This window comes from Budorcas taxicolor, chromosome 13 (assembly GCF_023091745.1).
Source record: "Budorcas taxicolor isolate Tak-1 chromosome 13, Takin1.1, whole genome shotgun sequence".
NCBI lineage: Eukaryota > Metazoa > Chordata > Mammalia > Artiodactyla > Bovidae > Budorcas > Budorcas taxicolor.
In genome coordinates, this window is record NC_068922.1 from 39,399,569 (window position 1) to 39,425,547 (window position 25,979).

General features: G+C 46.1%; 1 protein-coding gene across 3 annotated transcripts in view; it reads left to right on the top strand.

Moving 5' to 3' along the window:
* Positions 1-15,564, top strand: part of RIN2 (Ras and Rab interactor 2) — a 204,943-nt gene extending 189,379 nt beyond the window's left edge. For all 3 annotated transcript variants that reach the window (XM_052650794.1, XM_052650796.1, XM_052650795.1), the window contains 4 exons: positions 3,389-3,694; positions 6,023-6,154; positions 10,512-10,675; positions 13,781-15,564. In XM_052650794.1, the coding sequence (XP_052506754.1) occupies positions 3,389-3,694; positions 6,023-6,154; positions 10,512-10,675; positions 13,781-14,104 (926 nt within the window). In that variant the 3' untranslated portion in view covers positions 14,105-15,564. The remainder of the gene's footprint in view (positions 1-3,388; positions 3,695-6,022; positions 6,155-10,511; positions 10,676-13,780) is intronic.
* Positions 15,565-25,979: the final 10,415 nt, after the last annotated feature.

Genomic DNA, 25,979 nt, shown 5'->3' on the forward strand with positions numbered 1-25,979 from the left:
AGAACAGCATCATTCTTGGATGTAAAGTAACCAGAGATGGTAGGGAAAAACAGATAGTAGTAATTTATAAGCCATATGACTGATCTGATCTGTTCTTTCCTTTTGTTCTGAGCTAGTCCACGTTCTGAAAGATTTTCTGTTCCTTTTGTTTCCTAAAATCATTTTTCCGTCTTGCTTCGTAAGCATGACCTTCTTTTCCTATTGGAGAGACTCATTCAGGTACTGGGTCCTTGTCATTTAGACTTTTTTTTCTTATTCATTGTATTTATTAAAGATTTGTGAGGACGGGGAGGGGTGGTTGGGAGTGAAGACCTGAAAAAGAAAGCAGAGAGAGCAGTTTTTCTCATTTCTAAATTATAGCCTTTTAAAAATATTCTAAAAATTTGTTTCTTCGGGGGTTTTAAGGCAGTGGGCCCTCGATGCCAACCCTCCTAGCAGATTCCCGCTGTTGCATTTCCTACTAAGAGTGGCGCTTGTGGCTCAAAGGTCAGTATCTGCACCCCTTCCCTGGGGACAAGGATGAGCTGCTCAAGAGACTCACTCAGCTGGCTGGGGACGAGCTGTCTGCTGTCAGCCCCAGGAACAGCATAGAACCTTTTGGAGATGGTTTGTGTGCACACTCTGGTCCTGAGATGATCAGACTTGCTCGGAATGTAAAAGTTGCCCTTGGGTTTCAAGGTGAAAAGCCCAGGCTGGTCTCTAGGTGTTTTCTGTTGGTTTGATTTATACACATGGCTATTGAGGTTTAACATATATCCATGAAGTGTATAAATTTCAAGTGCTCAGCTTGACAATTCTTTATCCATGTAGCCACCACAGGCATCTACCGTCTCCACCCCCTGGAAGTGTCCGCGGAAGCCTGATTTATTTCTCAGGGTGACTGCCATCCTGACCTGTCATCATAGATTGGTTTTGCCTCTCCTTGAGCTTTGTGTAAACATCGTGCTAAAGGAGACAACTCTGGCTTTTTTCACACAGATTATATCTTGGAGACTTAGCCAGTTGTGTCCGGAGCAGCAGCGTGCTCTTTTTCATGGAATGAATCTTCCATTGTCTGCATTCCATTTTCTGAATTCCATTGTGTGTTTATCTCCTGGCATCCATGCCATTGGGTTGGGCCTTGGGTGCTTTGCAGTTTGGGCCTGTTATGAGTAAAGCTGCTCCCAACTTTCATGTGTGTGCTAATTAATGATTGACGTGGCTTTTTCCCCCGTTGGTGACCTCCTTCCAGCAGAGGGAGGGGTCACCAGGAATGTAGCTGCAGAATCCTTGGATAGAGCAGTAAACTGGTGAATGTTAATGAAACACCATGAACTTTAGAACTAAGAAATCATTGACTTTGAAAAGCAGAGTGTTCAGTTTTATGGGCTCAAGCAAACCATTAGACATCTCCAAATCTGTTTCCTTATCTATAAAAAGCCCTAATAGTCATATTGTGCAAAAATAATAGAGATACTATAGAATTAGATGAGATAATGAAATAAAACCTAGTCCAACTGGGCACTCAATGTTGATTACTATTGTTGACTTTTCATCCTAGTGGCCATTTGAAGTGAAGTCAGAGATGCTATATGACTTTCTAGAAATTTATTGACACAGCATAACCAATGCAAACTTGGTTTTAATTTGTTTTAAAACAGCAATTTGTTTTAATGCCAGATGTGAAGAAATGTTGTTCTGTTTTTCATCTTCTGTATAATCTCTTTTGCTTCGACCTTTTGTTTCTATAGGTATATCCTGCTTACATTTCTCTTTGTCCCTGATCTTCTAATAATAGGTGATCATTTCGAGTCCTGTGTCATCTGATGTCTGTCAGGAATGCCAAGGGCCAGAGAGATAACTTGGCTATTGCTGTGGGTTCCTGGGCTTCCAAGATGAAATCGTATCCCCAAGTGTTGCATCCTAGGGGTGGTTGCTACCCAGGCAGCTTTGATGAGAACATGAAACATTTGAGATGGAAAAACTGATGTGGAAGAAGCAGAAAGCTTCTCACAGCACAGACCCTCTTCAGACCAGAGCTCCAGCTTTGTGGTCCTGGTTACTGTACTGTCAGCCAAGAAGGCTTCTCCACTGGGCAAACCATTTCAAAGAAAGAGGGGGAAATAATGCCTCCTACACCTAAGGGTATTTCCTAATTCTGAACAGAAACGCACTTCAAGAATTTTTAAATTTTCATTTTGAAATCAGCTCAGACATTCAAAAAAGTTGCAAAAAGTCAATGAAGAAATCATGTCTGCCCTTCACCCGGATTCACCCATTAGTGCTATTCTGTTCACACACACACACACACACACACACACATACACACGGACTCCGCACGCATACACACACGTACACATCCCCTCACACACACACACACATGCACACATCCCCTCCTTTTATCTAAACCATGAGAGCTAGTTGCAGCCATTGTATCCCTTTCTCCCTAAATACTTAGTGGGTATTTATCTAAAAATAGGGACATTGTGTTACAAAACTGCAGTAACATTAACTTTCATTAACTTTCAAGGAAGAGTCATTCTGTGAAAAAGAGCACACTGTTGCTCCAGACACAGCTGGCCGGGTCTCCAAGATACAGACTGTGTGAAAGAAACCAGATTCACTGTTAACAATATTATCTAATCTGCAGGTTTATTCAGATCTCATCTAATGCCCCACTATATCCTTTATAGTAAATGATAGAAAGACTTTTTTGGTCCAGAATCCAATCCAAGATACCATGTGTATTTAGTTGAATTTTTCCCTCAGGAATATTTTGAGGGAGCTGGTACCCTTTATTAGCAAATCCTTCTTTTAACATAACACATTTACTTAACTGTTCACTGGTTCTTCAGTGGAAAGACTGGGTCAAAAGCATATCTTCTAGAATATTCACCTATACTTATGGGTGAGAAGGTGTAAAAGTAGTTAAAACAAATATATTCAGTTGTACTGACTGCATGCAAGAGAGACTATAAGACTGTTAGGGAAGATTCACTCTTCTTGGCTTTACTGAGGAAAAACAAGTTTGGTGTGTGAATGCGTGTGTGCTGTGCTTCGTCGCGCAGTCTGACTCTTTGTGATCCCATGGACTGTAGCCTGCCAGGCTCCTCTGTCCATGGGAATTCTCCAGGAGTGGGTTGCCATTTCCTTCTCCAGGGGATCCTCCCAACCCAGGGATCGAACCCAGGTCTCCCACGCTGCAGGCGGATTTTTTACTGTCCAAGCCACCAGGGAAGCCCGGTGTGTAAATGATGTGGGGCTCAATTTTGGTTGATTGGCTGTACAGTTGGGACATGTCTGCCCAATAACCAATGCACAGAGTTGCAGGTGTGCATTTCCAGAAAGCAGGCCTCACGCTTCTTCTTTCTTCAGACAACAGTCACAGTGGCTGCGCTTTCTTTGGCAGATGTGGTGCTGGAGAAGGCCATGCACAAGTGCATCCTAAAGCCCCTGAAGGGCCACGTCGAGGCCATGCTGAAGCACTTCCACGTGGCCGATGGCTCATGGAAACAACTCAAGGAGAACCTGCAGCTCGTGCGGCAGAGGAATCCCCAGGAGCTAGGCGTCTTCGCCCCCACCCCTGACTTTGTGGATGTGGAGAAAATCAAGGTCAAGTTCATGACCATGCAGAAGATGTATTCGCCAGAAAAGAAGGTCATGCTGCTGTTGAGAGTCTGCAAGCTCATTTATACCGTCATGGAGAACAACTCAGGTGAGGCTACCACACCATCCAGGCTCTTGGCCCTCCGATGGGGCTGGGAAGTGTTGGGCTTTCCTTTCAGCTTCTTGACTTACCAAGGGGCCCACAGAAATGCAGGTGTTACTCTGGTTCTGGCAAATTAGTCCACATGCAACAAATTAACAGCGCCAAAAATCCAGGGCAAGGCAACAAGAGTTTTGTACAATGCCAGTTTATGAAAGCTTTAGTTCAGAAACTTCCCTGGCAATCCAGTGGTTAAGACTGCACTTCCAACGCAGGGAGCAAGAGTTAGATACCTGGTCAGGGGTCTAAGATCCCACATGCCTTGTGGCCAAAACATCAAAGCAAATAGAAGCAGTATTGTAACAAATTCAATAAAGACTTTAAAAATTGGTCCATATCCAAAAAAGAAAAAAAAAAAAAAACCTTTAAAAAAGTTATGTTAAGCTTAAAAAAAAAAAAGATTTAATTCAGGGCAGTGGATACAGACTCAGTCTTGGGGTCTGAGTTGAGACCCTGGCTCTGGGAATGGGTTTCTAACTGTGGGGCTTCGGCCTCAGTAATCAACCTTCCAAGCTGCAGTTCTGTTCTTGTCCTTGGTATGACCTTAGCCTTCCTCCTAAGGTGGGCATTAGACAGATCAATGTTTGCACAGCCCCAAGCGTGGTGGAGATAGTTCCAATTATTCCTGTTGCTACTGCATTCTGGCCAGTGAGAGCCTGTGTCCGTGATAGCATCTGTCAGAAACTTGGAGCATTCAGCTCTCATTATAGTCATTTATCGGCCATCCCTTCTTTGCTCTGAGCTGTTGCAGTGCAATAGGAATTCACACATGTCAGCCCTCAGGTGTCCCCAGGGCTCCTGCGTGTAGATGCGAGAGTGACCCTGATTTATGGGTAGTGATGAGCCCTGTGGTACCCCAGGACTTGGGTGAGCCTTTTTAATTCCCTGGATGATCACAGTGTTTCCCTTGAGTGAAACTGCTTCATGGAGAGGCAGCAGAGAGAAAACACAGGCTCTGTTTCTCACGGCTGGAGGAGGTCACCATGGGCATGCACTTTGCAGATTGTTGAGCAGAAATGTTAACACATGAACTCCCGGGCTGGTGATGCTGGCGGATGAACACTGCCTCTGAAGCATACTTCACATGCAAGAAATGTATTTTCTTTTATTTTTTGGCTGAGCCAAGCAGCATGTGTGTCTTAGTTCCCCAACCAGGAATTGAACTTGCGCCCCCTGCCTTGGAAGTGCAGAGTCTTAACCCCTGGGCAGCCAGGGAAGTCCCCAAAAGTGTATTTTCTGGTCTGTCAAATTATTTGTAAGAAGTCCCCCACATTATATCTGCACAGGATTCTGTTCTCAGGCAGTTTCTCAACCTCAGCACTAATAACATTACAGCTGGCTAGTCCTTTGCTGTGGAAACATCCCACTTCCTCTAGGAAGTTTATCGGCATCCGGATGCATGCTATTTGCACGCCCACGTCCAGTCATGAGCGTGAAAGATGTCCCCAGACAATGCCAGACTTCCCTGGGAGGCAGAGTCACTGCTAGTTGAGAATCTCTGTCGTAATAAAACATAGTACGGACTGACCATTTTTTTTGTCAGATATTAATCAGATGTATTTATTCAATGTACAGCGATTGAGCACATTTAAGTCACACTGAAGATGGAGAAGGACAGGTTGTTCCTTGCTCCAGTTGGTTTTGGTCACTATGTTTTGGTTAATTTGCACAGAAGGCAATAGGAAGGAAGACACAAAGGAGAAACATTGTAAGTAGACACGCAGATGTTTTATTCTGTCACTTGCTGAAAGTTAAACCCTTTTTTAAAAAAAAAGGACTCTTATTGCACGTGTGTGCATGCTCAGTCATGTCCGACTCTTTGCAACCCTATGGACTGTAGCCCAGTAGGCTCCTCTGTCCATGGGATTCCCCTGGCAAGAATGCTGGAGTGGGTTGCCCACTCCAGTAGATCCAGGGGATCTTCCCGACCCAGGGATCAAGCCTGTGTCTACCTGCCTCTCCTGTATTGAGGCGGGTTCTTTACCGCTGAGCCACCAGGGAAGCCCTGTTTTATTGCTTGCATTGAGGCAAATCATGGAAATGGAAAAACAGTTTCCCCTGTGTTCACTGACTCGGACATTCATCCTGGAATTGTGAGTTAGGGTCGGCCTCTGATGAGGGCAGTGGGGAGGAGCCCTCCCACTGTAGGATTCCAGAAATACCCACCTCACTTCCCCTGCATGGCTCTTTGCTAATAAAAGCAGCAAGTAGGACATGAAAGGGAGAAATGTGGCTAAAAATACCCCATCTGTCCCCCCTCCTTTCTTCCTACTCCAGGGAGGATGTACGGAGCAGATGACTTTTTGCCGGTCCTGACCTATGTCATAGCGCAATGTGACATGCTGGAGCTAGACACGGAGGTCGAGTACATGATGGAGCTTCTGGATCCGTCTCTGCTACATGGAGAAGGTAGCAGGCTTTTGGAGAAGTGGGAGGAACAGGGTGCTTTCCTTCAGTTTTATTTTCTTTTCTTTGTAAATTGAGGCAGAGTTCGCAGAACATGAGGTAACCATTTGAAAATGAGCAATGCAATAGCCCTTAGTACATTCATGGTTAAACTAAAATTAACTATTGTAAAGTGGACAATTCAGTAGCGTTTAGTCCAGTTGCCATTTGGGGCAACCCTCCAACTCTTTTCAGCTCCAAAACATTTTCATCCCCCCAAATAAGACCTCAGATCCATCTGATACTTACATGGGTGCTTCTTGATATATTCAGGGTTAATGGCCATTTTAGTTTTGTTCATTTATGAGAAGGTACTGACTTTTTTCCAGATTACAGAAGTCATAGTATTGGTCGCAGAAAATTTGGAAAAGTCGGAAAAACACACAAAACAATGCAACCCTGCCATAATTATACTTCACTGAGATTGCTTAGTTGCAGTAAAAAAAAATACCGTTCAGTAGAATCAGGGCCATTTTTTAAAAGAAATGGTTTCTTTGCTTTCACAGGGAAGCTGTAAAGTTTTGCTGCAGAATACTTCCATTGCCAGAACAACTGCCCACTGTTGTGTCAGTGAATCGGACAAAGGCCTATCTTTTGTTTTAATCTTTATTTTTTAAATTTGGTTTTCAAGATGAAAATAGCATCAGTGATTTCCTTTTCTTAAAAGATAGCACGTGCTCATCGTTAACATCAAACCACAGTGGAGTAAAAAAATCTGGGCGATTTGCTTTCAACTTACTTTGTCAGTTCAGTCACCCTCCTCCTGTCTGCCTCATTCCAACACGTCTTCACAGGAATCCCTCTCCTTACACAAGGGTTAGGTATTTTATGGAAATAATTAGGGTGTTTGTCACCGTGGTACACAGGCCTGAAATAACAAGACTCTTGTATGAGCTTGTCTAAAGGGGATCAGATCGGAGCTTGTTCGGCCTGTGTGTCCTGACAGTTCATTTCATGTCTCAGCCCAGATGGACTCTTGAGTGATGAATTGGCGCCTAACATTTTTTCCTCTAGTGAGTTTTAGTCTGGGCTTGAATAAAAAGGTCCATCCACATGCCAATGGGATTCCCCAGGGAATGTATCATCCCGGGATTTTCCCTGGAGGAGACAGCAGTGCAGTCACCCCCCGAAACGTGTGCATTAGTTCCCTTGGTCCCCAGGGCCTGGCTCTGGGTCAGAGGGTCTGACCTCCAGGGAGCCCTGTGGTCCCTCTCCACCCCTGCAGGGACCCGCTGACTCAGGACCAGTGATGAGTATCTTTTCATCCATCCCTTTACCTCTTCCCGGTTTATCTCCCCTCATTAATATAAACTGATGCTGAGGCCGGACCCTCCAGGATAAACTGCCCAGACCCTGCCTGTAGCCTTCCTCCCCGGCTCTGCCCTGGGATTCCCAGGAGGGAGGAAGCATGTGGCTTTGTCCGTGGACCAGGAGGAAACATACATTCATCTCCATGCCCTTCTTTTCTTTCTTCCACAGCATTATTATTATAATTGTATTTGCATCGAGGATTTTTTTGAGCTTCAGTCATGTTTAATTCTAGTAATAAGTGTGCTGAACTCTTGGGGCTTTGGGGAAAAGGCATGCCAGCCTCCCTCAGAAAATTACCATTCTGTTGCTGACACTGTGTACTTGGGACAAACACGTGCTTACATCCTGTGACCTGAGGATGGAGACAGCCACTTCCTGTCACCTTTCCCAGCATTTCTTCAGAGTGAGGCACTGCCCAGGGTACTGTGTCAGTGACAGGTGGGCAGGTCCTCACCTCCAGGAATCACAGAGAAAGACAAGGACGCAGCTAAAAAACACACAGAGCAGTCAGTCAACTCGGGGTTTCACTGGAGCCCGCCTTCACTCAGCCACATCCTGGCTGCTTGGGCTCCTTGCTGGGAGAACCGGGCGGCCCTGTCAGGCTGGCAGACCAGGAGGAGACGCACGGCTGGTCCTGCCCTGCATCCTGCCCCACTGCCCAAAGCACAGCCCACATCAGTTTTCTGCCGTTTAAGCAGGTAGTTTCATTTACAGAAAAGATGTCATAGAATCCCTTTGACGTGCACAGCCCTAGTGGCAGGGTTGGTTTTGCTGAAATTTAAACCTTATTCTAATTGCATCCACAGGTTTTCAAGTGTGGTCAGTTTTGTGCTTCCAACATTTGGAGTTTTCTCCTCAGTGGCCTGAACTTTGAGCCATGGAGTGAAAAATTTGACATTCAAAGCAAACCACCCCCCTCCCCAACTCAACAGTCGTGGCCCCTCCAAGTCCAAGCTCCAATTCTGACACCTCCACAAGCCTCTCTTGAGTCCTTAGGTCCACATTGGTTTTTCCTGAAATCCTCTGTGTCACATTTAAATTCCATACTACTGAGTTTCTCACTCAATCATGTAATTTGTTCATGGGTAAAATATTAGTAAAACTCAGCCACTCGAAACTTTCTACTGTGTACAGCTGAGTGGTAAATCTGCTAAATTAGTCAAATGACTCTGAACAAAAGGCTGACCTACGATGGATGCATAGAAGGTGTGCTGCTCAGAGTGGGCGAGAGGATGCGACAGTAAGTGATAACCTCCAGGGATGTCCCTGGTGGTCCAGTGGTTAGGACTTCACCTTCCAACGTAGGGGATGCTAGTTCGATCCCTGGTTGGGGGGCTAAGCTCCTACACGCCTCGCTGCCAAAAAACCAAATCATAAAACAGAACCAATATTGCAGCAAACTCAGAAAAGACTTTTAAAATGGTCCACATCAAAAATCTTAAAAAAAAAAAATGACCCCGAAATCTCTGCCAGTGACCTGAAAACCACAGAACTGTTTCTCAGATTCCACGTCCAGTATGACTTAGCAGGGGGCATTCAACTCGTTTCCTAGATGGTGGACCACCTGCCATCTTGAGTGTTGCCACTCGTTGACCAGAGAGAAAGTTCTCTAGGGTCTTGTGTTAACACTCAGTACTTTGGCAGTGGAGGTGACACTTGGCAGACAAAGCTCATCTAACCACAGCTAACTTCTGGTCCCCGCATGAATAACACGCCAATATCCGTTTTCTTTTTATGTATCTATGGAGCAGGGACACAGATTCTAACTTTTACAAACCCAGCTGGGCTCTGTACCTGGCTCAGGTGGAGATTCGACAGGTATTTGGACGAAGAACTTCTCTCAGTCCACAACGTGCAGCGTCCAGTTGCGGAGTTTGTAATAAGCATCTAGTGCGCCCTCTAGTGTTTCTCCAGCGAAGAGCTTTACAAGTTCCAGAAAGGCACCTCAGTTAGCCTAAAAGTTCTTTCCCATTTTCCTGTAACACCTTATAGGAAAACCAGAATGAACTTATCGGACAACTCTATAGTTTGGGACCAACCTGTGAACACATTTACATGCCTTTCAGAGTATTGTAAGTGTTTTTAACACTCCCTCAGACATAAGAGGGCTTCCCTGGTGGCTCAGCTGGTAAAGAATCTGCCTGCAATGTGGGAGACCCAGGGTTCGATTCCTGGGTCGGGAAGATCCCCTGGAGAAGGGGGAGTCTACTCACTCCAGTATTCTTGCCTGGAGAATCCTCGTGGACAGAGGACTCTGGTGGGCTACAGTCCATGGGGTCGCAAAGAGTTATACACAACTGAGCAACTCAGCACAGCACAAACATAGGAAATCATTCCCAAATGCACTGGCAAAAGGGGCGTCACTTCCTTTTCCTTGTAAATTAACCTTTTCCTAAATGTCCTGTTCTGTGAGTCCCTATATAAGGGTAAGAAAGGGAAACACGAGGGAGAGGTTCTTTTGAAAAACCCATATTATTGTAAGCACACTTGTATATTGTGTATTTCTTTCAAAATGTATAGTTCACTTAAAATTTAGAACGTATGGATTCTTAAATGAGAAGCTTCAAAGCAGGTGTTTCTGGGAGGTGTGTGGACTCCTGTTCCTACTGGAAGATGTTCTGACCTCAGCAGTGGACCCCGCTGCCCTCACAAGCCACCACACCCCTCTCCCTCAATAGGTCAGGCTCCAGAGCTCTGACCTTTTCTGGAAAAGCATTTTCACAGTTGCACTTCGGTTGATTCTGTGAGTCTCAGCTTTGGAATGGAAATTCCATCAGAAAGCAGGGCCTGGTCCTCAGTCCCCATGCAGTGGCTCAGGCCTGGGTTAGCTGCACATCCGTGGGGAGGAATGCAGGAATGAATGGAAGAGGATTCTTTTCTCAAATAAATAAATAAATAATGCATGTGGAAGAGAAGGGGCAAGGTGGAGCCTGACGTCCAACTCTGTGGTCACCCTCCTGTGGTCCCCAGAGGTGAACCCTGGAGAACTCATTCTGTCTACCCTTTCCAGGAGGCTATTACCTGACGAGCGCCTATGGGGCCCTCTCCCTGATAAAGAACTTCCAGGAAGAGCAGGCAGCGCGGCTACTCAGCTCTGAGGCCAGGGACACCCTGAGGCAGTGGCACAAGCGCAGGACCACCACCCGGACCGTCCCCTCGGTGGATGACTTCCAGGTGCGTGGCCAGCGGCCGGGGTGGGCCCAGCTGCTTCCTCATGGCCCACGCGGCTCAGCACCCCCCACCCCCACCCCTTCATCCAATCACCCAGTGGAAAAGGGATATTTTAAACCACCTTCTGACCTTGTTGTTTCACTTCTCTCTTCCTTAAAAGAGAGAGAGGGAGAGAGAGAGAGAGTGTGTGTGTGTGTGTGTGTGTGTGTGTGTGTGTGGATTTGGCCCAAGTTCTGCTGCCCTTAAGGAAATAGTCAAATGAGGGCAGGATTTCCTCGTGAAGGTTCAGTGTGGATACTGAGCACCTGGGCACTCAGGAAGCCTACAGGAAGGATGCTTTTAGCACAGGTGGCAGACAGGTAACCTGCCATATGGAAACAGCCCTGTGAGGCCCTGCACTTGACCTGGCCTCTTTGAGAAGACAGAGGGGTGCTATGACCCTGTTCCTTTTTCCTCTCCCCGCCCCTCCCCCCAAAACAGAAGACCCTAGGGTCTCACTGGCAGTGTCAGCTCTGGCAGCCTGGTAGGGCCAGAGCTGAAGCATGAGCATCTGAGCCCAATCTTCTGAATTCCCCATCCAGAATTTTCTCTGTCCATGGACGGGTGCTGGGAAGGTGGGGTTCCTATGGAGCATGCTTCCTGGAGAGGAGAGGCGGGTTGAGGCTGTAGAAATCTTGACCCAACACAGGATCGCTTCATGAGCTTACAGTCTATGAAATGATGAGCGAGTCTGCACAGGTCTTTGAATACTATTTCAAAAGCTTCCAGCAGAACTGTGAACCCAGACTGAGTCCATGTGCCACGTGGTAAATTCCCAAGCAGGCCAGATTTGTCTCTGTGTCCCAATTCACTTTCCTTGCCCTTTTTGCCTTTTTAATGTTCTGAAAACACTCAAAAGCTACATTTGGTTTAAAGGAGCCTGTTGTGGAAAGGCAGGGTCAGCAAGGTGTTCTTAAGGATAGTCGTGTTTCCAGAAACTTCCTTCCCAAGCACATAAATCTAAAGGGCAAGAAGGCATCCTGTGCACCGCCCACCCCTGGGATGGTTGAAGAACATCCAGGTGTTCATGGGCCCTTGGGATGCAGTGATTGTCAGCCGTCTAGGCAGGGGTTTCTGGAGGCTGCCCAGCCTCTGAGGAGAAGCATGGAAAGAGGGCAGGAGAAAAGGAAAATGCATGTCCTTCCAATTCCCACCTTCCCCCAGTCCCCTGTCTCTATCTGGAGCTTCTCGACCAGAGACCCCCCGGAGTCCACGGAGCCCTTGTCCCACGCACACCCCTCCCCACCTGCCTCACTCACCTTGCAGACGGACATCTTCTTAGAGCAGGCCCAAGACGGGGATTCAGCTTGGCTATAGGAGCAAAGCCGGGAAGCGAGGCTGCACTCGAAACACCTAAGTCAGGCTCACAAACACACGCATCTGCTCACGCTGGAGTGGCAGCACCTCACCTCACGGGCAAGAGGCTGGAACGCTGGCCCTGCCACTCGCCCGCTGTGTGGCCTTGAGAAAGTTACCTATCCTCTCTGTGCCTCAGTTTCTTCCCTGATCAAATGGGGATCGTGTAGGCCTCCTCCACAAAGTCATCTCCAGGAGTCAGTGAGTGAATGCACACCAGGCGTGTGGACCACGTGTGCTGGGGGAGAGGGGGAGGGGTAAGTAAAACAGGGCAGGTGTGTACTCAGAGGTGCCCCGAAACTTTCCAATTCAGAGCCTCGACTTTATCATTCATGTGCAGAGCACACTGTCCTTCCTGAGAGAGCTCTCTTTTCTATCAGCCCAGGATACCCTCAGGGGAACCTCAAGGGACCCAGGCAGAGTGCTTCACTCCCCTTCATGCCTGAGTAGGGCAGCCATGTTTTGAAAAGGAAGATGTATTTATTTTCTGTCTGAAAATCCGATGTAACAGGGCCTCCCCTATAACCCCCGCTCCTGAAGCAGTGGAGCTGAAGGATAATTCGGGGCCACAGACTCTGGGAGAACCGGGCAGGAGGCTGGGACACCCTGCCCCTGGTCAGGACCCCAGTCTGTCCTGTGACGCTGCTTGCCTGGCACTGCTTCTGACATGGGGCCTGCCAACACCCACTGCCCCCTGCCCCGACACCTTCCATTTCTACATGGCAGCACCTGCACCCAGTCAGCACATCTCCCAAGTCTTTCCACAGAATCCATATTCCCTGCCCCCCATCACCACCAACCTTTCCACAGGGTGCTCAGAGCTGCCTGGAGCCTTGCATTGGCTTCAGTGGTGTGAAACTGCCCTTAGGGGAGGGGAGGATGGTCAGCTGTCCGCAGTAACACCATAGCCCCTGCGTAGGCTTGTGAAAGGCAGTCCAAAGCCGACGGGGCTGTGCTCCTATGTCCTCACTTTATGTGTCTCGCCCTGCTGTCCTGGCTCAGGCTCTTCTGCCCTTTGGTTTATTTTTCAAGCTGGGGATAAACCCGGCTTCAGTTCTAGTTGACACTCTTTTTTTTTTTTTTTTGGCTTGTGAACAACAGAAATTTATTTCTTACAGTTTTGGAGGCTAGAGGGGCAAGATCAGGGTAGCAGTAAGTTGACACTCTTTACCAGGAATTTCTCAGCCCAGCTTTATGAAAGGGACTGAAAGAGCAGGGCTGAACAGAATTCCTGCTTATGACATTTGAGATGAATTACAGGGCTTCCCTGGTGGCTCGTTGGTAAGGAATCCACCTGCCAATGCAGGAAACGCGGGTATGATCCCTGGGTTGGAAAGATCCCCTGGAGAAGGGAATGGCAACCCACTCCAGTATTCTGGCCTGGAGAATCCCGTGGACAGAGGAGCCCCGCGGGCTACACTCCATGGAGTTGCCAAGAGTCGGACATGACTGAGCGACTAAACAACAACAGTACAGCAGCCCAGACCCTGCAGTGTGCTCTCCACTGTCCCGACCGCGGTCAGCCCCCTTCCCTGCCTGGGGGCCGCGGATCAGCCCCCTTCCCTGCCTGGGGGCCGCGTGTCCTGACACCAAGGCGTCCCAGTGAGGCTCACCCGCCGGCCCTCTCCTTGGCATCCCACGGGTTCCCCTGTGCCGCCTCTCTTCCTTTCTGACTCTGTCCCTCCGAATCTCTCCCCCGCCCTTCCCCTGCAGAATTACCTCCGGGTTGCATTCCAGGAGGTCAACAGTGGCTGCACAGGAAAGACCCTCCTTGTGAGGCCGTACGTCACCACTGAAGACGTGTGTCAGCTTTGTGCCGAGAAGTTCAAGGTGGCCGACCCCCGGGAGTACAGCCTCTTCCTCTTTGTGGACGAAACATGGCAGCAGCTCGCAGAGGACACGTACCCACAGAAGATCAAGGCCGAGCTGCACAGCCGGCCACAGCCCCACGTCTTCCACTTCGTCTACAAGCGCATCAAGAAGGATCCTTATGGCATCATCTTCCAGAACGGGGAGGAAGACCTCAGCACCTCCTAGGGGACTCACGAGGCTTCCCAGTGGTGGATCCAAAGAGGGAGACTTAGGAACCTGGCCTCTGGCGTCCACGGGCTTGTGCAGTCACCTCCTTGAGGACCCGTGACCGAGCCATCCACAGGCCCACTTGGCCAAGGGCATCTTTAACCATGACTCCCCAGCGAGCTCGCTGAGGTTCAGCAAAGAGAAGGAGAGTTGGAGAGTTGCATCCAATGGTTCAAGTGTCCCCGGATAGCTTGCTGCCTACCCCTCAGCCAGGTTTCGGGTTGGCTCACGTGTGTGTATATGTACTGAATAAACATTGAAGTACCAGCTCTTCTCTCGAGTTCAGCAGCAGGCGTTTGACAAGACTGTCCGATGCAGTGCATCAAGGACCTCTCAGATCTGTGGATGCCTTCATCCACCCTTCCTTCCTTCCTTCCTTTTTTTTTTTTTTACAAAGAGCCTTTGTGTTTTTATATATTTCATAGAAGATTTTATAGCAGTTGCAGGTAAACTGTCAGGATTGGTTTTTAAAATATTTTTGTAACTTTTAAGATATTCTATAATTATGCATGTGATTTTAACATTGATGCAAAAAAGAAATCTCTTGCTGGATTTGAGAGTATTGCATTTTATAAGTCTCTCTTCCGTAACTGGATGTTTCGGCCACTTTGTGGGGAGAGACTGCTGGGTTTCTTACAGCGATGACGCTGGCCACAGAATGCCTTTAGGAATCTGATGTACTCTTGTTACCTTGTTCACGCTCAGTGCTATCATGTTTTGTGTTTTCACCAAGTGATGCTGAGGATCAGGAGAGAAATGAATGTAGAGAGAGACTGAGAGGGAAATACAGACTCTTAACAGAAGGCTAAGGAGTGGAGCCTGCTGGTTCAGGCTCCTTAAAGGAAGTGGGGAAAGGAGATAGAAGGAACCACCTATGCTGAAAATACTGCAAATATGCAGTGAGGTTTGCAAAATCTGTCCCATGTTATTTGCTTTTGGAAGCAATTTTGAAAACCCCATGAGGGGAAAAAAAAAAAATTGGAGCAACAGGTTTCCCCCCCCCCCCTTTCCACATAAATCAAAACTAACAGCATCAAATTCTTTGGGGCAGAAACCATATAATGTGAGTTTCATCGAGTTAAATAAATACCATTTGGAAAGGAGTTTGCCGATGCACCAAAAAGCCTGTCTGTGTTGTAGGAATATGTGGTGAAGTTCAATTTCTGTTTTACAATACCTGTTTGGGTGGGGGTCAGGGGGTTGCACAGAGAATGAGTTCTCGTATTCGTGTCACACAGGTAGTTAGGGAAATATGTTATTGTACTGTGTAAAGATGCCCAGTCATCTGATTTGTTTGGCTTTCTACTTTGTACCTTTTCAAGCTTTTGCTGTACATCTGGAACCCTCAACACATACTGTGTTGTACTTCCTTTTGTAAATGATTTTTAATGGAGTTTTGCACATAACTCTTTGTAATACTGTACAATAATTCATGTGTGAAAATAATTCTTGCAATATCCTCACGTTGTCTCTTTTTCTTTGAGAAGTGGAGTGTAATGATGTACCTCAGAGAGTTATGTAAAAGTGGAATCCATGATGGTGTTTGTGGTTAGATAATCCTCAGACAGGAAACAGAATAGTTGATGTTGTTGTTTTTTTTTTTTTTTTTTGTTTCTTTTTAGCCAGCTCATGTTCTGATAGGAGGCAAAAATCCAGCAGCAGAAGGAAAAGATGGTCCTCTAACCTGAAAGGATTTGGTGTTTCTGGGAGCCCTGCAGACTCTCCTTTCCCCACTCCGCTCCCTCTCTCCCCCACCCCTGCTGCCCAGGTCTTATGTAACCTCTAAAGTGCCCAGGCTGAGAGTTTAGGGTTGTTGCAAAACCAGTGTTGCAGAAGCTGTCCTGTTCCTGCTGCTTGGAGCCAAGCCTGGCAGAGAGCAATGGCACGATACGGCGTTGTTGAAGGAACGAACTTTCTAACCCAGCAGTAGGATGGGCACTTTAAGATCAGAGCTATAGCTGAGCGGGCTGCCTGCTTTGTATATTTACAGTGAATTCCAAGTGACAGTTTGGTCCTGATGGTTGTGAGAGCGTCAGCTCTCCTTATCTTCAGAAGCTGGTACACCGCTGATTTCACGCGGGTCACAATGTCTGAATGGGGGACAGCTGGAGTGAACCTCGGTGAGATCAAAATAGGATGCTGGTGTGAGCAGAAGAAAACATCACAAGACAGCCCCTGGTTTTGTCCTTGGGCAATGTTTCCATGCTAACATGACAGCATCACATGTCTCCTCACTTTTTTTTCCCCCCACTCTGACAGTTCTCACTTCTCAAATTGCCAGGAAACAGATTTTGCTGCAGTTTGGAAGGAGTCAGAGGAGAATAAAAATATACATGCAGGGTGGAGGGAGAGGAAAACGTATTTCCAAATCTAAAAATATAAAAGTTGAATGCCAGCCAGAGGAAAGGAATAAGGAATTTTTTTTTTTTTTTTTTAACGTTACATGCGCTGCCAAGTATTCTCTCCTCGCGGGACAGAGAATAGAAATAGAAACTGTTCATGTAGTTCAGTGCTGTGTGGAAGTTACAACTTTAGATCTGTAAGGAAACACAGAAGGCAGGAAACCCAGCCATGAATGCGTTCATTCATAAATGCGGCTTCGCGTTCTCTGGGTAGCTCTTCCCTTCATCTTTAAGAGTCTGGAAGTGAGAGAGTGCTCTGATAATCTTCAGCGCTGCCCACTTACTCCCCCAAAGGTCTGAGAGGAAAGGTTACGTACACGGACACAGTTATTTTCATCGCCTGGCAGTATCTGATGGTAAAAATCCTAAAAAGTAATCATTTTCCAAGTTGTGTTCATGATGGTGAATTTGAGAGCAAAAGTTGTTGTTCATTTAGTGAGCCCTGATCAACTTGGACATAGGGGAAAGTTCACAAAACATGGCAGAATCCTAAATGGGTCGTAGAAAAATAGAAGAGATAGACGGAGGAAGATCTGGTGGTTGGTCTCAGAGAAAACATGCTTATTCGCAAAAGTTGTCTTGCTCCAGCATGGAAGGATGGGTGGCAGGTGGGACCATCTCCCCCCTTGGAACAGTGACTTTGTCAGGAAGGCATGCAGGGGAAGTTTTATAAATTATTCAGAAAGATCTGGGCTAATATGTTTAATAAAGTACCCACACCCCTGCTCAACAGGCCAGTCTGCAGGCAGGGGGCAGCTTTGATTGAAGTCAGCGGGGGTTTCGGGGGCTAGTTTCTTATCTCGATGCTAATAATCTAACCTTCTAGAGCTGAAAGTTGCCTGAATTCTGAAATTCAGTACGTAGTAGATAGACGTTTAGAATATCATATGAATGGATCTGAGTATTTCCTTCGACCAAACAGAGATCCACTGTAGCCTCTCCTGGACTCTGGCTCTTGGCCTGGACGGGAGGATGCTCAGAGCCTGTGGACAAAGGCTGGGGACTGGGGGTGGGGTGGGGGGTAAGGCCAGGCTCAGCTCAGTGCTGTGGTTTCCTCCAGGGTAGCATCTCTCAGCCCCCGTGGCCCCTGGAGGTGAGAGAGGCATACACCTCTGCAGCCAGCCCTCCGTGGGGTCCCTGGGGAAGTATCACCTCATACAGCTGAAAGCATTCTCACCCCCCACCCCTCACCCCAATTGCACTCCACTCCTCCCCTCCCCACCCCAGGACCCTGAAGGGGAGGGGAGTTGAGTTTTTTATGAGCTGGGCAGGCTCTGACCATTCCCCTGGGCCTTTCCACGCCATGCTTATCTAGTTCTATGAGAGATGCAGAGTGAGCCAAGCCCCTCTGCCAACACCCCGCCCCCTCCGCTTCCCCCCACCTCTGTCCCCAGGGCTCAATTCTGCAGGTCATTTTTTCCCATCAGGTTCTCGGCTTCCACTGCTTCTTCAGCTCACCTGCAGGCCTTTAAAACCCCGATGGCCAAGCTGTCCAGACCATCAGAATGTCTGCACGCAGGATCCAGGTGGCAACTTTTACTGAAATTTCCAAGGTGATTCCACTGGGGCTGAGAAATAGCAGGCTAGAGCAAGACAGGTCTTAGGAGAGACACTCACCTGGGAGAGGTAAGACCGTGTCTACAGCCCGAAACACCTAATCAAGTACAAGTTCTTCATCTCATCTGCTTGATTTCAGCAAAGACCATAGAAAATGTGCTCGTAACATGGTGCTGTTCCATGCAAATAGGAAGCAAGCCACATAAGTGATTTTCGGTTTTCTAGTAGCCACGTTAAAGAGAGAAGAAAAACAAATGGGTGAAATCAATAGCACTATATTGCAGTATTACTAATAATTTAGGAATCTACTCTTAGTAATCTATTATATTTAACCCATGATATCCCAAATATAATAGTTCAACAATTAATCTAAAACCTTAGAGATATTTTATGTTAATTTTTTTTCATTGTCTTCAACATCTTTGTGTACTAGGCACTTATGTCACATCTTATTAGCCAGATGTCAAATGTTTAGGAGCCAAAATTGGCCCATGGCTACAATATTGGAAAGCGCTGTTCTACCAGATTCACTAGGAACGATTTAAGAAGCTGAAAAATGTAGCTATAGATGCATATAAAATAAAATCACGTCCAGAGCATCTATCCACAAAACACACAAACATGCACACTGTCCAACAGGCACTTCTTACCAGCTGAGGAACAAACAGCATCTTCCTCTTAACTCCTCTGAGAGCCATACGGCACTGTGTTAATCCATGTGAAGTCTTAGGACCCAGTTCTCCACCAGCACGTTGAATATTAGTTACTATTATCATGAGATAATCAACTTTGAAAAATTTCCACTGCCACTGGTTATTTCTACTTCCTCATCCATGTTACTATCTGCTGGCAATTTTTCTTATGAAAAAAAGAAAGGCAGTAACAGGTACCAAAGGTTTAATATTTATATATGTGTGTGTGTCTGTGTGTGTCTGTGTGTGTGTGTGTGTGTGTGTGTATGTGTGTGTCCAGTATTCTTGCCTGGAGAATCTCCATGGACAGAGGAGGCTGGCGGGCTAGAGTCCAGGGGGTCTCAGAGAGTCAGACACGACTGAGCAACTAAGCACAGCATACACACACATACACACACACACACATATAGAGAGAGTGTTCATGTTCCCAGGTGGCGCAGGCGTAAAGAATCCGCCTACAGTGCAAGAGACACAAGAGATGTGGGTTCAATCCCTGAGTCAGGAAGATCCCCCAGGAAATGGTAACCAGCTCCAGTAATCTTGCCTGGGAAATCCCATGGACAGAGGAACCTGATGGGCTCCAGTCCATGGGGTCACAGAGAGTTGGATACGACTGAGCACTGAGCACGTGTATGTGGGATGCCCAATGTGGGAGAATTAAAGTGGATGCCTTCCGTTAGCCTTGCTTATGATGGAGGTGATGATGGCAGTGATGGTGGATACACGTGTGAACTGGAAGGATTTTCCCAGCGTTCCCTCCTGGCTAAGAGCATCAGCAGGGCTCATGGCCGGTGATGACTATTGCCAAGAGGGGGCAAAGAGAGGAAGGGAGACTGCAGGGGCAGGGAGAGTGACCTCCCAGGAGGAACTGGGTCTGCCCCTGAGGTTGCCTTCAGCAGCGCCTCCCAGAAAGGAATGGCATAAGGAGAAGTGCAGCTGCTGTCAGTGATTATCTCCATAGCTTCTCCTCTTTTAATTGTATTTTTATATTCACTTATTCATTTAGATATTTATATATGCGTGTCTGTTACTTAACTGGATTACTCTGAAATACATTAGGCTTTTGAAAGAAGAATCAGGTGTCATTTGATGTGATTTTCTTTATCTCTAGTGTCCTTGCTTCCTACATGCTGCCAATTCTACAGATTATGAGAGAGTGGATTCAGATTGTAGTGTTAGTCAATTTTATCTTTTTTGCTCTCTGTTTCTCTAGTCTATCGATATACAATCAAGAGCAGAACAGAAATGCATCAATAGTGAAATGAAAGAATGACCAATTGCAAAGAACAAGAAACTGCCCAAGTCTCTTTCAGTAATTAAAAATAAACACGTGAATTTGCTAGGACATTGGAAAGCCTCTGCTTTTTATAAGCACATGGAAATACCATATTTGGCAGAGTGCAGAATCTCGTTTCACAGATAGTTGAAGTTTTTGCTGCAGAAAATGCAACAGAAGGATCAAGCCCAGCATCTCCTAGGTGCTGGTCAGAGTCTCAGGCCCTTCTCAGACCTACTGAAACCAAACACACATTTTAACAAAATTCCAGATGACCAAACGCATGTTACAGTTTGAGAAGTATTAGTTCAAAGCATATTTGAATTGAGGACATTTGTGCAGCTGATACGATTAAACAGATGTAGTAGGCTGCTGCTGTTCCAAGTCTGGAGGAAAGGGCTGGTGTGTGTGCTCAGTTCGTCAGTCATGTCCGACTCTTTGCGACCTCACCAGGCTCCTCTGTCCATGGGACTCTCCAGGCAAGAATACTGGAGTGGGTTACCATTTCTTACTCCATGGGATCTTCCCAGTCCAGGGATTAAACCCTAATCTCATGCATTGGCAGGCGGATTTTTTATCACTGTGCCACCTGGAAAGACTTGTTATTAAAAAACTCTGGAGGAAAGGAGCTGGTGACGCTTACAGGGGAAAAAAAAAATAAGGCATAACCTCACTTCACATCAACTGCATGATCACAAAAGGTTTAAAAGGCAGATGTCAGGAAATGAGTATTACCCTCCTGGTTATTTATATATTCTTCTTGCTTTTATAGGGGAAAAAAAAACACCTGAAAGGTAGGGGAAAGAAAAATTCAGTAACTTTGCATCGTCTTTTATCTCCGACTACGTGAGCGCAGAAGCTGAGTCAGAAGGTTCTTTCTGTCTGGGCCAGCTGCTCTCACTTGTGTGCTCGTGTGTGTGCGCGCAGGGACATCATCACGTACTCTGGATAATTAGTCACGCTGTCTGCACGTGATGCTGGAAGTTTATGGGCTTTTTCATTTTCTGAAAGGACAGCCAACTTTCTTTTAAAGGCATTTCATTCTCTGAAAATCTGTTACCAACGGGGCCATTTTACTCATCAGTTTTGAAACACAGGGAAGAGAGATGTAATTAAAATGTATTTGGTGGTTAAGAAGTGAATTGTGTAAAACATCAAATAATTGCAGCTATATAAGGAAGCAGTGGTTCCAGTCCCCGCCCCCAATCCCAGGGGCTGGAGTTGAGGGGCCAGAAGGGAACTGGGGGAGTTTTATGGGGGCTGCCTTGTAAATAAACCTTTGTGACAAATCTCCCAGCGTTTGGCTTGCTTCATATAGAGGAAATGAACCTGCCTCTGTTACAGACCTAGTAGATTGCACACCTATTTTTTTAAGCTCTTTTTTTTTAAAGATTTATTTATTTTTGGCTGTGCTGGGCCTCAGTTTCTGTGCCAGCTTTTCTCTAGTTGTGAGCAGGGGCTACTCTGTTTCTATATGCAGGCTTCTCATTGCGGTGGCTTCTTCTAGGCACTCAGGCTTCAGTAGTTGGGCTCACTGGTTGTGCCTCCCAGGCTCAAAAGCACAGGCTCAGTAGTTGTGGCTCACAGGCTTAGTTGCTATGTGGCATGTGGGATCTTCCTGGATCAGAAGTTGAACCCATGTCTCCTGCATAGGAGCCAGATTAGTTACCACTGAGCCCCCAGGGAAGCCCTCAGTATCTTTTTTTTTTTTTTTTTTCAATCTCTGTTTATCCTAGTTCTCTTTTTCTGTTTTATTGTTTTTTGGGTTACCGGCTGTACTGAAATGTTCCGTGGCTTTTGGCTGGCTATTCATAATTAAATGGAAAGCATCACAAAGCTTGTTGGGAGCTGCAGATACTGGGCAGAGTTTGTGAACTGGTGACCCTCCCAGTGACCATGTCACAACCTGGTCATTTCATTGGAGGGATGAAAAATGTGTATAGCTGTGGGGCTTTTCTTTTTGGGTCAGGCAACCTCCCCATGAAAAGTTCTCCAGTGTCCTACTGGAGGCTGCAGGGTGGGAGTAAGTCTTGCCAGCACCCTGGTCTTGCCAGCACCCAGGTCCTGCCAGCACCTTGCCACAACTAGTGAGCCAGAGGGCAGGGTCAGGGTGACTGCTCTTCCTTAGCCCTGTCTCACCCTCACCCTGTGCTGTGTGCTGAGAACTGAGGAACACAGCTCCTGTGCCGCTCTGGGGATAAAGCTGCATTCCTCTCCTTGCAGGCGTCCCAGCCTTGTCCAAATCCTGGGCCTCGGCAGATTCTGGAATGGGAAGCCACTGCCTGCCCCTTGGCTTTTTGTCCAGCAGTTGCTTATCTCTCAGCGTGTCTCCAGTTGCTGAATGAGTTTACCAGCTTCCATAACTGTGCTGCCTGTTATCACTGGCTGTTGTCTCCTCCTGCATTTTCTTCGTTCTTATGGATTTGGTGCAGTGGGTGCTCAATCACTCTGTGTGTCCAACTCTTCGTGACCCCACGGGCTCCTCCACCCATGGGATTGGACGAGAGTACTGGAGTGGATGGCCATTTCCTCCTCCAGGGGATCTTCCCAGACCTAGAGATGGAACCCGAATATCCATCGTCTCCGGCATTGCAGGCCGATTCTTTACCCCTGAGCTACCGGGGAAGCCCCTCACGTGGATTTGTGTCTTTCAAAAGTTTATTTTTTTAAAAAGCTCTTTTCTTCTCATTTTAAGTGAGGTGCTGGTAGGGAGCCTGTGTGTGCTGCTCACCTTGTTTTATTGAACCCTGTTGTCAGCTTTTCATATGAATAGACAGTGCTTTTGTACAAGCTAGTTAGCAAAACTAAAAGTAATTGATTCCATGGAGGGCTGGAGTGAAAGCATCTAGCCAACCCGTATTTTATTTAAAAAAAAGAAAATTTTAATCTGAAGGCAACTACCAAGCTGTTTCATTGTCAAACATATTGCTGAGGATTTCTCAAAATACATATTTCCTGGGCACTTAGTCTTTTCCATGTGATCTGAAGGGGAAAACAACAACAAAGCAACAGTGGCTGAAACGCCAGGCTGTTTGCTTGTTTAAATGTCAGTGAAACGTTGCCATGGTGGATGAGAGCCTGGGTCAGCACTATTTACAGAAGAGCACATGGTGTTTCATCTCAATGAGCAGGAAGATGTTTTGTGATAAAATGTGGTAAAAACTTGTTCTTTTTTCCAACTAAGCAAAGAAAGGAAGTACAGTGTGAAATGATCAATGAGAAGTTCTGAGTCATCTGTAACATAGGAAAATGTGCAGCCAGGACAGGAACGGTGTTTTTCTGCAGGTTAAAAATCAGATTGGATGTGCTGAAAGGGAAAGCCATAATAGCACATCCTAGAAGCCTAAGTCAGTGTGGGGCTCCAAGGCACTTAATGTACTCTGTATGTTTGAAATAGATGTAATGATGCAAACCATGACAATTCTCTTGGACTGCAAGGAGATCCAACCAGTCCATCCTAAAGGAAATCAATCCTGAATATTCATTGGAAGGACTGATGCTGAAGCTGAAACTCCAATACTTTGGCCACCTGATTCGAGGAACTGACTTATTTAAAAAGATCCTGATGCTGGGAAAGATTGAAGGTGGGAGGGAAGAGAAGGGGACGACAGAGGATGAGATGGTTGGATGACATCCCTGACTCAGTGGACATGAGGTTGAGTGAGCTCCAGGAGATGGTGATGGACAGGGAAGCCTGGCTTGCTGCAGTCCATGGGGTCGCAAAGAGTCGGACACAACCGAGTGACTGAACTGAACTGAACTAAGTATTTGTGTACAGGTTTTTCTGTATACACACATTTTCACTTCTCTGGGATAAATCCCCAGGAGTGCAACTGCTGGGCTATATAGTAATTGCATATTTATTGGGTTGGCTGAAAAGTCGTTTTGGGCTTTTCATAACATCTTAAAGGAGAACCCAAACAAACTTTTTGGCCAACTCATTAGTTTTTAAAGAAACTACCAAACTTTTCCAGAGAGGCTGTCTCTGGTTATGTGGGAGTGATTCAACTTTGACTATTGTTTTTGTGTGTGTGTGTGTGTTAAACTGCTGAAATTTGTCAAAGATTTAGTTGGTTTAAAAAGTATGCACTTTTAAGAATGTTTTCTTTCTGGAAGTGTCCTGACTAATCCCACTCCAGTACAAAAACTAAATCACCCGCAAAAGGGAAAACAGAAATCCTGCTGGCCTTACTCTTTTTTCCCAGAAACTTTCAACACCGGAAAACAACGGAATAATGATGTTTACAAAGTTCTTGGCGGGGAGAGAACACGGGAATCCAGGAATATCCCAGCCAATATTCTAATCAGGGGTCTCACAGACTAAGGAGGTCTAAGAGGACCAGCCCCACGGGGCATCTGGAAAACAAAGCAAAGAGGGAAAAGGAAATACTATAATGAAACCCAGCCAAGCCATATATGAATCAAAATGAAGAATGGAATGAGGAAATTGTAACAAAAAGTGGCAGTGAGCATGATATCCACTCAGTTACAGACTGAAGAAATCAAGCAACTGGGAGATGCATAGCAGAAAAGTAACAATATTACAAGCAACATAATCAGGAGACTAGGGCAGAAGGGACAAAGACCATGACAAAGATCATTATATCTTTCATTACAGAGAGACAGTAGTGCCCTAAATGGAAGCTTATAGTAAAAAATACTTTTTAATGATTTTCATTAAGATGTAGAAAACATATTTACTATATATGATGTGTGTGTGTGCTAAGTTGCTTCAGCCATGTCCAACTCTTTGCAACCCCATGGACTGTAGCCTGCCAGGCTTTTCTGTTTACGGAATTTTCCAAGCAAGAATAATAGAGTGGGTTGCCATTTCCTCTTCCAGGGGATCTTCCCGTATACGATGTAATATAATATATATCTTAAGTGTAAAGGAGATCTTTGGGTACTCTTATTTCTCAGTCATCTATTTAGTTTTAATTCAGTTCATTTGGAAATTACAAAAAAAAAAAACAAAAAACAGACTTTCTGCCAGGTACACACATCCAGGTTAACTCTGTAAGCTGCAGAAAATGGACAGTAATAAAAAGGATTCCTGTCCACAAAAACACAAATGCATGGTACATGGCCAGGAGATACAGTAAATAGACCAGCTGTACATGTATTTATAAACACATTTCAGCTTTCCTGATTGCCTTCTGTGGTTTAAATTCTCCTTTTAACCTATGGCAACATCTTAGTGGTTCTTTCATAATGAATGAGTTAAAATTTTTTTTATGTGTGCGTTTTATGTTTGTATAAGAATCACAATTTTATCTTTTTTAAAAGGCTATTTGAAAACTTAGCATGGTTGGAACAATTTGGGTATATCAATCCACTTTTTAATCATACCTTTTATGAAATCTAAATATAGGACAAGAATTGCCTATGACAATTTAGGTCCTGAGTTGAAATATGCTGCAAATATATTTCTAAGGCTTAGTATCATAAAAAAAAGAAAAAATTAAAACATTCTATTAGAATTTTTTAAAATTGATTACATGTGAAACAATATTGTTTATACACTGGGTAAAATAATAATGCTGTTAATTCCACCTTTCTCTTATGTTGTGAAATATGTTAGAAAATTTGCAGTCGCAGGCACAGCTGTCATCACTGGGACAGGCCGCTCTGGACCATGAGTTCTCCCATCCCTCTCGGCTTCCTTCCTCACATGCCAAGGGGCACAAAGTGATCCTGAACCCTGCTTTTCTGCCTTGGGTTCCTAACCCCTGGCAGCCTCTTGTTTCCTTCTGGGGGCTCACAGTGAAGATCCTCGGAACACCCCAGACTTTACAGGCGTTCCCGGCTGCGGCCTCCAGAAGGCGCAAAGTCGAGACTGCCGTTGCCGAGCAACTCGTGGCCCGGAAGTAGTTCTCTGCACCGCCCCCTCCCCCCGTCCCGCCCCA